This window comes from Nerophis ophidion, linkage group LG21, assembly GCF_033978795.1.
Source record: "Nerophis ophidion isolate RoL-2023_Sa linkage group LG21, RoL_Noph_v1.0, whole genome shotgun sequence".
NCBI classification, from domain to species: Eukaryota; Metazoa; Chordata; class Actinopteri; order Syngnathiformes; family Syngnathidae; genus Nerophis; species Nerophis ophidion.
The window spans coordinates 35184230-35198043 of record NC_084631.1 but is presented as its reverse complement, the minus strand read 5'-3'; the positions used below and the strand labels follow the sequence as shown (position 1 = coordinate 35198043).

Genomic DNA, 13814 nt, shown 5'->3' with positions numbered 1-13814 from the left:
AAACTAAACTAAAGTTATTTAACAGTACAGTATTTATTTTGAGACCGTACAGAAAAATCAACATTTAAAACATCCTTGAGAACTTTAGTGTAAAATTTTTCTTTAAACTGTCATCATAGTAATTTTGCTATAACTTATTTACCAATTCAAGTACTTCACATCAAATATTCCATTTGGAAAAACGCTTTGGGAAAAAAATATAGCACATTTTGTGAAAAAAATGTTTAATTTGAAAAATTTTAAAAAGGAGCATAAGAGAAAAAAATATTATAGCAATGAATAGAGCTGAAATTGAACTATATTTTAATGCTGAAAGAAAAAAAAAGACTTATTTGTAACACTTTAATGACTGGGACACTTTTGTTAACGTTCACCAAAATTTAAGGGAACTTAAGGGTCACAATATATACTGTATTGGTTTTGAAAATGAAAAATGCCAAAATGGCCTACATTTGCACATCCCTGCAGCATGCCAACACATACAAAAAAATCCCTTTGGTGCCCTAACAAACGATCAAAAATCCCAAAACTCCTTAACGTTTACGACCGTATTGCTACAGGAATAAATGTTTCAAAAAGTAGGGACACAAAATGACTGAATAAAACTTACACACACAGAGGCATATTTGGCGCCATCTCAAAGTTCGTAAAGCGAAAAGGGGTGCTAATAGAAGGGTTCTTAAAAACAGAGGTTCCACTGTGTTATTTCATCTTTGCGAGAGAGGGACATTGGTACAAGTTGTACCAAATGCTGTTTTTAGTGATTGTCTGTCTGCAAACATTACACAATCATGTTTAAGCCCCTGTCGCCTAAATTCCAAGGTCCAAAACCCACGAAACCATCCCCAAACTGTCCGCTGTTATTCACTTGGACGGCGGACCCTGTGAGAAATGGAAGCATATTTGCTTTTGATAAGCCTGCTCTCCATGGGCAGTCTCTCCTTAAGCCAAGGTATTGCTTTCTTCATGTAATTATTCATTACCAGTCATTTGGTTAGTACTGCACTTGGTATTTGTATTTCTTATTTTATTCCTTTTTGCAGAATGCCTACGAGATAAGCTGGAGAATGTCGACTTTCCGGGGACGGATCTTAAATTCCTGTATTCTCCAGACGCGGAGCACTGTCAGCATCTTTGCACTCAGCACCCGGGTTGTCTTTTCTTCACTTTTATACGAGCTGACTGGACCAAAGATGACAGGTGTTATGTGTTTGTGTGTGTTTATATATAGAAATATGGTATATGTATATATATATATATATATATATATATATATATATATATATATATATATATATATATATATACCATATTTTTCGGACTATAAGTCGCAGTCTTCTCCACAGTCCAGCGGGGGGTGAGACCCGGCCAAACCCCCCCCCAAAAAATAAAAAAAAATAAAAAAAATAAAATACATATTTTTTATTTTTCATTTTTTTTATAGTTTGGCCAAGTCTCACACCCGGCCAAACTACAAAAAAAAAAACGCGACTTATAGTCCGAAAAATACAGTATATATATATATATATATATATATATATATATATATGCCCTGTGATGAGGTGGCGACTTGTCCAGGGTGTAACCCGCCTTCCGCCTGATAGTAGCTGAGATAGGCGCCAGCGCCCCCCGCGACCCCAAAAGGGAATAAGCGGTAGAAAATGGATGGATGGATATATATATATATATATATATATATATATATATATATATATATATGTGTGTGTGTGTGTGTGTGTGTGTGTGTGTGTGTGTGTGTGTATGTATATATATATATGTATATATATATGTATGTATATATATATATATATGTATATATATATATGTATATATGTATATATATATATATATATATGTATGTATGTATGTATATACATACACACATATGTGTGTATATATATATATATAAATCTGTGTGTATATATGCAAATATGTATGTATGTGTGTATATTAATGCGTGTATATACATGTGTATATATATGTGTGTATGTATGTATGTATATATATATATATATATATATATAATTACCTCTCTGCAGGCACTTCTACTGCTACCTCAAGTCGACATCCTCTGGACAGCCCAAGGTTCGGACACCCCTAATGGGGGTCACCTCTGGTTTTTCCCTCAAATCCTGCAGCCCAGACCCACGTGAGCCTTTCAGGAGACATATTTGTCTAAATATAATTATCATTACTAATGAATTATTTAACATATTTTTAATCCTTTTCTTCGTCGTGCACAAGAGCCCTGTCTGCCTCGCGTGTACCAGAATGTGGACTTTCTTGGGGCGGACTATCGGACCTTGTTCACGGCCGACTACGAGGAGTGCCAGAGAGTGTGCACTCAAGACCCCTCCTGCCAATTCTTTACGTTTGTCAATGCGGTCTTCAGTCCTGAGAAAATCAGGTGAGGTCAAAGTTAATGTGAGTTATGCACCAAAAAAATGTTGCCATTATTTGACCGATTGAAAATTCTGGAATATGTCTGCAATCAGCAGCAGGCGTCCTGACTAGAATGAGGCAGGGGCGGCAATGCATGATCCTCGTCCTGGCACGACATAGAAATATTGTCAATAAAACACGACATAGTTGAAAAACATTACAAATATTTAAAGAAAAAAATAATTACAACCCTTTAAGCGTCATCATTGATTATTGTAATTGCAGGGGTGCAGCTTTCAATTATTTCAGTAATTTCAGATAAAACACGTCCTATAGCCTGAATGCGTATCTTACCAAAAATTGTAAAGGTTGGAAAAATGAAAAACATCAAATGGCACCCGCATTCTTTAATTTTTCAGTGCGCGGCCCTTAGTAGAAAGGTTTGGACACCCTTGCATGAAACGATTAATCGCAGAAACGATTTTAATCGTTTGTGTAAATAATTTGTGTCATAATGACTTTGGGATGTCTAACCTTTTTCCATCAAGGGCCGCATACTGAAAAATCAAAAAATGCTGGGGCCATTTTGATTATTTCTTTAATACTAAAAACAGATACCTGTACACATATTCAAAGACAACTCTTTGTGTCAGCTTTGTGAAACATGCGATTAACTATATCATTATTAATCATTAGTTCGAAAATTTCAGCTTTTTCCCACATTCTATTATCAATTGCAGGGGTCCGCAAACGTTTTGACTCGGGGGGCCACCTTGGGTTAAAAGAATTTGTCCCCTGGCAAAATTGTTTCAACCCTATATATATATATATATATATATATATATATATATATATATATATATATATATATATATATATATATATATATATATATATATATATATATATATATATATATATATATATATATATATATATATATATATATATATATATATATATATATAAATGATAAATGGGTTGTACTTGTATAGCGCTTTTCTACCTTCAAGGTACTCAAAGCGCTTTGACACTACTTCCACATTGGGGCGGTATAGCTCGGTTGGTAGAGTGGCCATGCCAGCAACTTGAGGGTTGCAGGTTCGATTCCCGCTTCCGCCATCCTAGTCACTGCCGTTGTGTCCTTGGGCAAGACACTTTACCCACCTGCTCCCAGTGCCACCCACACTGGTTTAAATGTAACTTAGATATTGGGTTTCACTATGTAAAGCGCTTTGAGTCACTAGAGAAAAGCGCTATATAAATATAATTCACTTCACTTCACTTCACATTTACCCATTCACACACACATTCATACACTGATGGAGGGAGCTGCCATGCAAGGCGCCAACCAGCACCCATCAGGAGCAAGGGTGAAGTGTCTTGCTCAGGACACAACGGACGTGACGAGGTTGGTACTAGGTGGGATTTGAACCAGGGCCCCTCGGGTTGCGCACGGCCACTCTCCCACTGCGCCACGCCGTGTGTGTATGTATGTATGTATATATATATGTATGTATATATATATATATATATATATATATATATATATATATATATATATATATATATATATATATATATATATATATATATATATATATATATTATATATATTATATTATATTATATTATATTATATTATTAAACTTGGGACTTCCCGTGGACCGTAGTCTGGGGACCCTTGGTCAATTGGTCTGCACTTTTTTACAACATATTTTTTGAAGTAAAATTACTTTTAGATAAGACTTCATCGTTTTTAGTAAAATCTTACAACGGTGATTTAAGACTTAATAGGAAGCTACCATTCTTAGTAGAGGGGGGTGTTCAGTTATTTTGTTGACCAAAAGGGTTCAAACTAATATAGTTTAACGTAACCCTGCTAAAAAAAATCTAACAAATATAATAATGATTTTCCATGGTAGACTAAAAATAATTCTCGTGTGTTTTAACCACATATACACGTCTGTTGTAGGTACAAGTGTCACCTGAAATTCAGCTGGTCGCTACCGAGGACCCTAAACGTAAACAGAAAGGATGGTGTGGCGTCTGGCTTCTCGCACCTAACCCAACTGACTCCCTACTCCGACACAGGTGAGACAAAGGGCCCCCACACCTCTGTTCAAACGTGACTAGAGGTGGGTAGTAACGCGTTACATTTACTTGAGTAACTTTTGGGATAAATTGTACTTTTGAGTAGTTTTATGCAACATAGTTTTACTTTTACTTGATTATATTTATCGAGAAGAAACGCTACTTTTACTCCGCTCCGTTCATCTACATTCAGCTCGCTACTTTTTTTTTATCGATCTGTTAATGTTTGTTTCGGTTAATGACAGAGCTTCAACGTACGATACAAAAGTTTCAATCAATCAATCAAAAGTGTAAAGGAAGACAGACACTTTTTATTTCAACCGTACTTCCCGTCAAGAGCCTAAAGACTGATCGCACAGTTCCGGTCTTCACAATAAAAGCCCCGCTCCATCGCGCCTGCGCTAACAAAATAAGAGTCTCCGAAAGCCAGCGTAAACAAGCTAGCAAGATACGGAGTTTGCCGCCAATGTATTTCTTGTAAAGTGTATAAAAACGAATATGGGCGCTGGACAAATAAAATGCCCTAAAAAAAACGACTTTCATGTGGTATTAGACAGAAAAGAGGAACTTTTTTTTCTCCTCCATTTGAAAACGTGGACGTCTGATTCCAATTAATGCAAGTCATCAGAATCAGGTAATACACCAACTTATATTCTTGTCTTCATGAAAGATAGGAATCTATGTGTTAAACATGCATGTATATTCATTAAAACACCTTTATCATGTCAACAAAAACGGCAAAATAAATAAATATAAATTATATACTGTATATATAAATTATATGATATTTGTGTGTATATATGATATGTGTGTATGTATATATGAGGTAGATCACCTCGACTTGGTCATTTACTAAGTAATTGATAAACGTTGAAAAACTTATTGGGGTGTTACCATTTAGTGGTCAATTGTACGGAATATGTACTGTACTGTGAAATCTACTAATACAAGTTTTAATCAATCAATCAAATCAATGAATGCCTACTAAGCCTATGGTGCTGTTAAGTTATTGTGGCTCAATGTGCCTTAAATCTTTTTATTTTAATGTACTATTATTTAATATATATTATTGTTTTAGTTGCTTAAGAGATATTCCTGGCTCTGAATTTGCTCATTACTATTTTTATGTTTTTGTGCATTATTTGTTGCCGTAATCAGGTTACTCAGTACTTGAGTAGTTTTTCTCACAACATAATTTTTACTTTTACTCAAGTAAATATTTGGGTGACTACTCCTTACTTTTACTTGAGTAATAAATCTCTAAAGTAACTGTACTCTTACTTGAGTACAATTTCTGGCTACTCTACCCACCTCTGAACTTGACTACTGCATGTTTGTGTTCCAGCATGTTCTGTCAAACTCTTCCCGAGCACCGTCATCCCCGGCAACCCCCTGGAGACGCATCCTTCCGGCTCGCCTGAGCACTGTTTGGCCCTGTGCTCCGCGCACCCACGATGCACCTACTTCTCCTACTACAGGTGGTGCAACGGCGTCTTTTTATCGAGTGCACAATAAACAGCATATTCATTTTTGTTTCTGCGTTTTTGCAGCAATGCTCTCTCCTGTCACCTGAAGAACAATCCCGATGCCATGGTGATGAACGCGGAAGTAGGTGTGACGTCAGGGATAGCGACACACTTCTGTCAGCAAGACACCAGTAAGTGACACACTTCAAATTATTTTGTTGCGTATTATTTCTAAAAATGTCAGTCACACAACTGTTCCCCTGAAATTCATATTTTTGTCGTTGTTTAATTAAAGGCCTACTGAAATGAGAAGTTCTTATTTAAACGGGGATAGCAGGTCCATTCTATGTGTCATACTTGATCATTTCGCGATATCGCCATATTTTTGCTAAAAGGATTTAGTAGAGAACATCGACGATAAATTTAGCAACTTTTGGTCGCTAATAAAAAAGCCTTGCCTGTACCGGACGATGTGCGCGTGACGTCACGGGTTGTGGAGCTCCTCACATCTGAACATTGTTTACAATCATGGCCACCAGCAGCAAGAGCGATACGAGAACGAATTAATTGTATAGGTCAGGGGTCGGGAACCTTTTTGGCTGAGAGAGCCGTCAAAGCCAAATTTTTTAAAGTCTATTACCGTGAGAGCCGTATCATATGTTTTAACACTGAATACAACTTTTTAAATAAGACCTACATTTTTAGAGTATAGGTCTTATATTTTATATCATTTTTATTCTGAAGCTAACCAATAATAAATACAATGCTTCTTTGGCAACACTAAATTGGCCCTAGTGTGTGAATATGAGTGTGAATGTCGTCTTTCTATCTGTGTTGGCCCTATGATGAGGTGGCGACTTGTGCAGGGTGTACCCTGCCTTCCGCCCGATTGTAGCTGAGATAGGCGCCAGCGCCCCCCACGACCCCTAAAGGGAATAAGCGGTAGGAAATGGATGGATGTGTGAATGTGAGTGTGAATGTCGTCTGTCTATCTGTGTTGGCCCTGCGATGAGATGGTGACTTGTCCAGGGTGTACCCCGCCTTCCGCCTGATTGTAGCTGAGATAGGCACCAGCGCCCCCCGCGACCCCTGAAGCGAATAAGCGGTAGAAAATGGATGGATGTGTGAATGTGAGTGTGAATGTCGTCTGTCTATCTGTGTTGGCCCTGCGATGAGGTGGCGACTTGTCCAGGGTGTACCCCGCCTTCCGCCCGATTGTAGCTGAGATAGGCGCCGACGCCCCCCGCGACCTCTAAAGGGAATAAGCGGTAGAAAATGGATGGAAGTGTGAATGTGAGTGTGAATGTCGTCTGTCCATCTGTTGGCCCTATGATGAGGTGGCGACTTGTCCAGGGGTGTACCCCGCCTTCTGCCCGATTGCAGCTGAGATAGGCGTCAGCGACCCCTAAAGGGAATAAGCGGTAGAAAATGGATGGATGTGTGAATGTGAGTGTGAATGTCGTCTGTCTATCTGTGTTGGCCCTGTGATGAGTTGGCGACTCGTCCAGGGTGTACCCGCCTTCCGCCCAATTGTAGCTGAGATAGGCGCCAGCGCCCCCCGCGCCCCCTAAAGGGAATAAGCGGTAGAAAATGGATGGATGTGTGAATGTGAGTGTGAATGTCGTCCGTCTATCTGTGTTGGCCCTGCGATGAGGTGGCGACTTGTCCAGGGTGTACCCCGCCTTCCGCCCGATTGTAGCTGAGATAGGCGCCAGCGCCCCCCGCGACCCCGAAAGGGAATAAGCGGTAGAAAATGGATGGATGTGTGAATGTGAGTGCCCACCCCTGGGTTAGAGTGTCCGCCCTAAGATCGGTAGGTCGTGAGTTCCAACCCCGGCCGAGTCATACCTAAGACTATAAAAATGTGAAGTGAAGTGAATTATATTTATATAGCGCTTTTCTCTAGTGACTCAAAGCACTTTACATAGTGAAACCCAATATCTAAGTTACATTTAGACCAGTGTGGGTGGCACTGGGAGCAGGTGGGTAAAGTGTCTTGCCCAGGGACACAACGGCAGTGACTAGGATGGCGGAAGCGGGAATCGAACCTGCAACCCTTTAAGTTGCTGGCACGGCCACTCTACCAACCGAGCTATTACCTCCCTGCTTGGCACTCAGCATCAAGGGTTGGAATTGGGTGTTAAATGTCAGGCTTGCCACTGACAGTTTGTTTGTGTTTTAGATTTTCCTCTGTGTATGTTTAGTATTTCCTGTCCTTAGTTCCTGTCAGCACTCTTATTTTGGTTCAGCTTCCTGTTTGTCTCCCTGTGTGCAGTTTTCCTTCAGCTGCGACTGATTGGCACCTGGCCACACCTGTTGTCAATCAGCCCGCTCCTATTTGTGCCTGCTTTGTCTTGAGTCAGTTGCTGGATTATTGTCGTTGCCACATGTCCATCTTGCGTCGTTGCTACCTGTCGTGGATTGTCGATGTCACTTCTTGTCGTATCTTTGCAGCGTAGCGGTAAGCTATATTTTGTTAGCTATTTGTAGCTTACTGGCTTTTATTCCCCGCTTCCAGTTTTGTTTTCTAAGTACAAGTACGACTTCTGTTTTTTATGCCAAAGTTCCTTTTTGTTTTCTAGTTCCAGTGCTAGCTCCCTTAGTTTGTTATCCGCCCACGTGCGTGCTTTTTGTTTGTACCCTTTGTTTTTTAAGTATTTTAATTAAATCATGTTTACTTACAAAATGCCTGCCTCCTTCTCTGCATCTTAAGGTTCGTCAACAACTATGACATTAAATTAGCAAAAATTATTCCCGGGTGCAGTTACCGCTGCTGCCCACTGCTCCCCTCACCTCCAAGGGTGATGGGTCAAATGCAAAGAATAATTTCGCCACACTGAGTGTGTGTATGTCACAATCATTGGTAATTTAACTTTAATTTGTATTGTTAATTTGCACCCAAACTTTGCTGCATCATGCAAAAGTGACATATTTCCTTGTTAATTTCCACATGTTTGGTTCTTACGTTGTTCTTCCTCCAACAGACTGGGCAAAGAAAACTCACGAGGGAGTCGATTTTCAAGGTTCGGACATCCGTTTTGAGCTGATGGATGACGCGGAGACGTGCCAAAAGACGTGCAGTGGGGATGGAAACTGCCAGTTCTACACTTACGTCAATGACAACTTCAGAGAACCTGCTTTCAGGTACAGTACTTTTTTATGGTAGTCATCTACATGTGATTGCGACGATACTGACACATGAGTTTTTCCTGATAGGCGCCGTTGCTACATCAAACGTGTCATCACCATGCCGGCTCCTCCCAAAATTAACAAACTGGCCAATGTGGTGTCCGGCTTCCACTTGAGGAGTTGCGCTTAGATGACAGCTAAACATTGTTTCAGTATTATCTGTTTAGTCTCTTAAGGTGAGTCATTTGCATCCATACAGTGACATATTGAACACACTGGGAGCTGAAACCAGCAACCTTGTGCGGTTTTCTGTCAGCAGAGGTTGCTCAACTCAAATAAACCATTCTGATTTTTGGACTTTGGACTTGTACGTGACCTTAGATCATGGGTGTCAAACTCTGGCCCGCGGGCCAAATTTGTGTAATTTCACGTGGCCCTTGAGGCAGTATGAAATTAACATTAGAGCTGGCCCGCCGGTTTTATACAGCGGCGGTGCCACTCTAACACCACATTCACCACTAATACTCATACTTGCCAACCCTCCCGATTTTCCCGGACTCCCAAATTTCAGTGCCCCTCCCGGGGTAAACATTCTCCCGAATTTCTCCCCATTTCTACCCGGACGACAATATTGGCACTGCCAACCCAGTCGCATAATATATGCAGCTTTTACACAAATACGCACAGAAATGAATCCAATGCATACTTGTTCAACAGCCATACAGGTCACACTGAAGGTGGCCATATAAACCATTTTATCAATCTTACAAATATGCACCACACTGTGAAACCACACCAAACAAGAATAACAAACACATTTCGGCAGAACATCCGCACCGTAACACAACATAAACACAACAGAACAAATACCCAGAACCCCTTGCAGCACTAACTCTTCCGGGACGCTACAATATACCCCCCCAAGCAATAATTAAGGTTTTACTCATGCACTTTCTCTTGCTACTTCAAGGCTTGAATGTTTGATTAATTTGTTATTTTATTTGCAAATGTATTATTAGCCTGTGGAAAAACTTTATTTTGATATTTACCTCAATGGGCTGCAAATAGAAAAGAGGCAGTCCATTTTTATTTAAATTTTATTTGATATGCCATTGATATTTTTTAATGATTATTATTTACAACTCAATTTTACATGTCACTAGAACGTTATATAAGCCTTGCTTGTTCAATATTCAATGCAAAACTTGTTTGGGTCCCTATTTAAAGGTTAATTCGTTCAACCTTGGCCCGTGGCTCTGTTCTGTTTTAAATTTTGGCCCACTCTGTATTTGAGTTTGACACCCCTGCCTTAGACTGTTTGACGATTTTATTACTGAGTTTTAGCAGCACTAATAAAACAACACATAGATGTATTGTTTTATTAGCACTGCTTGTCTAAGTGTTATTATTATTATTATTATTATTATTGTTATTATTATTATTATGTGTAAAAGTTCAGGTCATAATAATTAAACTACTAAAAACATTCAATTATCACTACATACATTTAGGAAGGGTGAACGTTCCTCCACTGGGGGGCGCCAAATAAACATAACAGAGGCGCTGCAGCTTGAGAAAATGAAGAAAACATTTAAAAATCGACCTTTCAATGTTAAATAATGCCACGTTTTCAATATATTTTTACATTTTGGCATGTCTAAAAACATTTTGATATAGCTCTTGTCAAGTTGAGTCTGAGTGAATATATTTTTCGTACATTTCTGGTGTTAAAACAAATAAAAAATAAATATATATATATATATATATATATATTTATATAATTTTTTTCAATTAAACACACGCACAAGGCGCGCACACACTTCTTTCACAGATTGACAGCTACATATTACAGTTTAAGGAAGGGTGACACCACATCCTTCCATCCATCCATTTTCTTCTGCTTGTCCCTTTCAGATCGACAGGCGGATCGGTGCGGCGTCTTCAGTAAAGCGGACGTTGTACCGATCCGTTGTGGTGAAGAAGGAACTGAGCCAGAAGGCAAAGCTCTCAATTTACCGGTCAATCTACGTTCCCATCCTCACCTATGGTCATGAGCTTTGGGTCATGACCGAAAGGATCAGATCACGGGTACAAGCGGCCGAAATGAGTTCCCTCCGCCGTGTGGCGGGGCTCTCCCTTAGAGATAGGGTGAGAAGCTCTGCCATCCGGGAGGAACTCAAAGTAAGCCGCTGCTCCTCCACATGGAGAGGAGCCAGATGAGGTGGTTCGGGCATCTGGTCAGGATGCCACCCGAACGCCTCCCTAGGGAGGTGTTTAGGGCACATCCAACCAGTAGGAAGCCACGGGGAAGACCCAGGACACATTGGGAAGACTATGTCTCCCGGCTGGCCTGGGAATGCCTCGGGATCCCCCGGGAAGAGCTAGATGAAATGGCTGGGGAGAGGGAAGTTTGGGTTTCCCTGCTTAGGCTATTGCCCCCGCGACCCGACCTCGGATAAGCGGAAGAAGATGGATGGATGGATGTCCCTTTCAGGGTCCTCAGTCCACTGTTAAACAGCACATCCATCCATTTTCTACCGCTTATTCCCTTTTGGGGTCGCGAGGGGCGCTGGCGCCTATATCAGCTACAATCGGGCGGAATGCGGGGTACACCCTGGAAAAGTCGCCCCCTCGTTGCAGCGTCCTGTAAAACAGCCATTTTGCCAAATAAATACAGCGGAGGTGCTGCAGCTTGAGAAAATTCAGAAAAACAGTTAAAAATCGACATTTCAATGTTAAATAATTGCACATTTTTAATATATTTTTTCATTTTGATGTGTTTAAAAACTTTTTGATACAGCTCTTGTCAAGTTGAGTCTCAGAATTGATGTATTTTTTGTATTTGTTGTTTAAAAAATAGTTCAGCGAACAAATGAAAGTCTACCAATAAGCGCGTCCGCAGCAGGAAGTCCAATAAAACTGCAAAGATATAATAAGTATGTGACTGGCAAAGTCTATAAACACACCACAGAAATGTTTTCTCTATTTCAGATATTTCCCCATTAAAAAAAAAAATATATATATATATATATATATATATATGTACACACATTTTTATTTTATTTTTTGTTGAGAAAAAGTTGAAGAAAAAAAAATTATATATATATATATATATATACATTTTTTTTTTCAACACACGCAAAACGCGTGCACACACTTCTTTCACAGATTGACAGCTACGTATTACTGTTTAAGGAAGGGTGACACCTCATCCATTTTCTACTGCTTGTCCCTTTCAGGGTCCTCAGTCCACTGTAAAACAGCCAGTTCGCTAAATAAATACAGCGGAGGTGCTGCAGCTTGAGAAAATTAAGAAAAACAGTTAAAAATCGACATTTCAATGTTAAATAATTGCACATTTTTAATATATTTTTTCATTTTGACGTGTTTAAAAACTTTTTGATACAGCTCTTGTCAAGTTGAGTCTCAGAATTAATGTATTTTTTGTATTTGTTTAAAAAATGTGACTGGCGAAGTCTATTTACATCCATCCATCCATCCATTTTCTACCACTTATTCCCTTTCGGGGTCGCGGGGTGCGCGCCACACCACAGAAAAATGTTCTCTTTCAGATATTTCCCCCCCCCCTTTTTTTTTTTTTATGGTATTTTTTTCAACTAAACACACGCACAACGTGCACACACTTCTTTCACGGATTGACAGCTCTATATTAAGTTTCAGGAAGGGTGACACCTCAGTCAACCGTAAAACAGCCATTTTGAAACTTCCTCCACTGGGGGGCGCCAAATAAATACAGCAGAGGTGCTGCAGCTTGAGAAAATGAAGAAAAACATTTTAAAATTGACTTTTCAATGTTAAATAATGACATATTTTCAATATATTTTGACGTGTCTAAAAACCTTTTGGTGTAGTCAAGTTGAATCTCAGAATTAATGTATATTTTACAATATTTGTGGTTTAAAAAACATTTCAGCGAACAAATGAAAGGCTTACAAACAAGGGTGTCCGCAGCAGGAAATTCAATAAAACTGCAAATATGTAATAAGCATGTGACCGGCGAAGTCTATTTACACACCACCGAAAAATGTTCTCTATTTCAAATATTTCCCCGTTTTTTTTTTTTGGTTTGTTTGTTTGTTTTGACTAAACACACGCACACACTTCTTTTAGGTGAAAGTAGCTCATCATGGCATGTTACTTATGTGGATTCACCCAAAAATGTCCTCACAAAGAAAAATGTCCCCACAAGGTTTGATGCCAATGCTAAGTAAGCCACACAAAGACACACACACACACACACTCACACAAATTATTGCTCCATTTTACACTCCCACCCTCCCCCGTGGGAACTTCCTTGCAGTGTGACTGTGGTTGTCCTCTCTGGAAGCTGTGGCGATTCCTCTGGCTCCTCCAGTTGGAGGCATGGACGCTGCCAGCCAGACTGCGTGTGTTTGTGTGTGTGTGTGTGTGTGTGTGTGTGTGTGTGTGTGTGTGTGCACGTGCACTTGCACCCTCCACAAACATTCCACCACAATCCCGTCCGTGCAACCGCCGGCCGACCTTGCACGAGAGCCACGCCGCCACAGTGGTTCGGCCCTGACGCCAGCCCCCAAGACTCGCAACACACACACACGCACACACACACCCACACACACACGCACACACATTGTTGTATTTTTTACCTTCTTGAGACCTCCGAATAACGCCTACCTCTTTAGGACCACTTGTTCCAGATACAGTGGGGCAAAACAAGTATTTAGATTGTGCAAGTTCTCCCACTTA

At 39.9% G+C, this 13814-nt stretch overlaps 1 protein-coding gene across 1 annotated transcript; it reads left to right on the top strand.

The window, feature by feature from the left end:
- The first annotated feature begins 810 nt into the window (after positions 1–810).
- On the top strand, positions 811–9428 carry LOC133540041 (coagulation factor XI-like). The gene is made up of 9 exons (XM_061882515.1): positions 811–952; positions 1044–1200; positions 2040–2149; positions 2245–2407; positions 4358–4476; positions 5822–5954; positions 6027–6133; positions 8927–9086; positions 9159–9428. Exons 1-9 carry the CDS (start codon positions 892–894, stop codon positions 9259–9261), a joined length of 1113 nt encoding a protein of 370 aa, XP_061738499.1. The 5' UTR covers positions 811–891; the 3' UTR covers positions 9262–9428.
- Positions 9429–13814: the final 4386 nt, after the last annotated feature.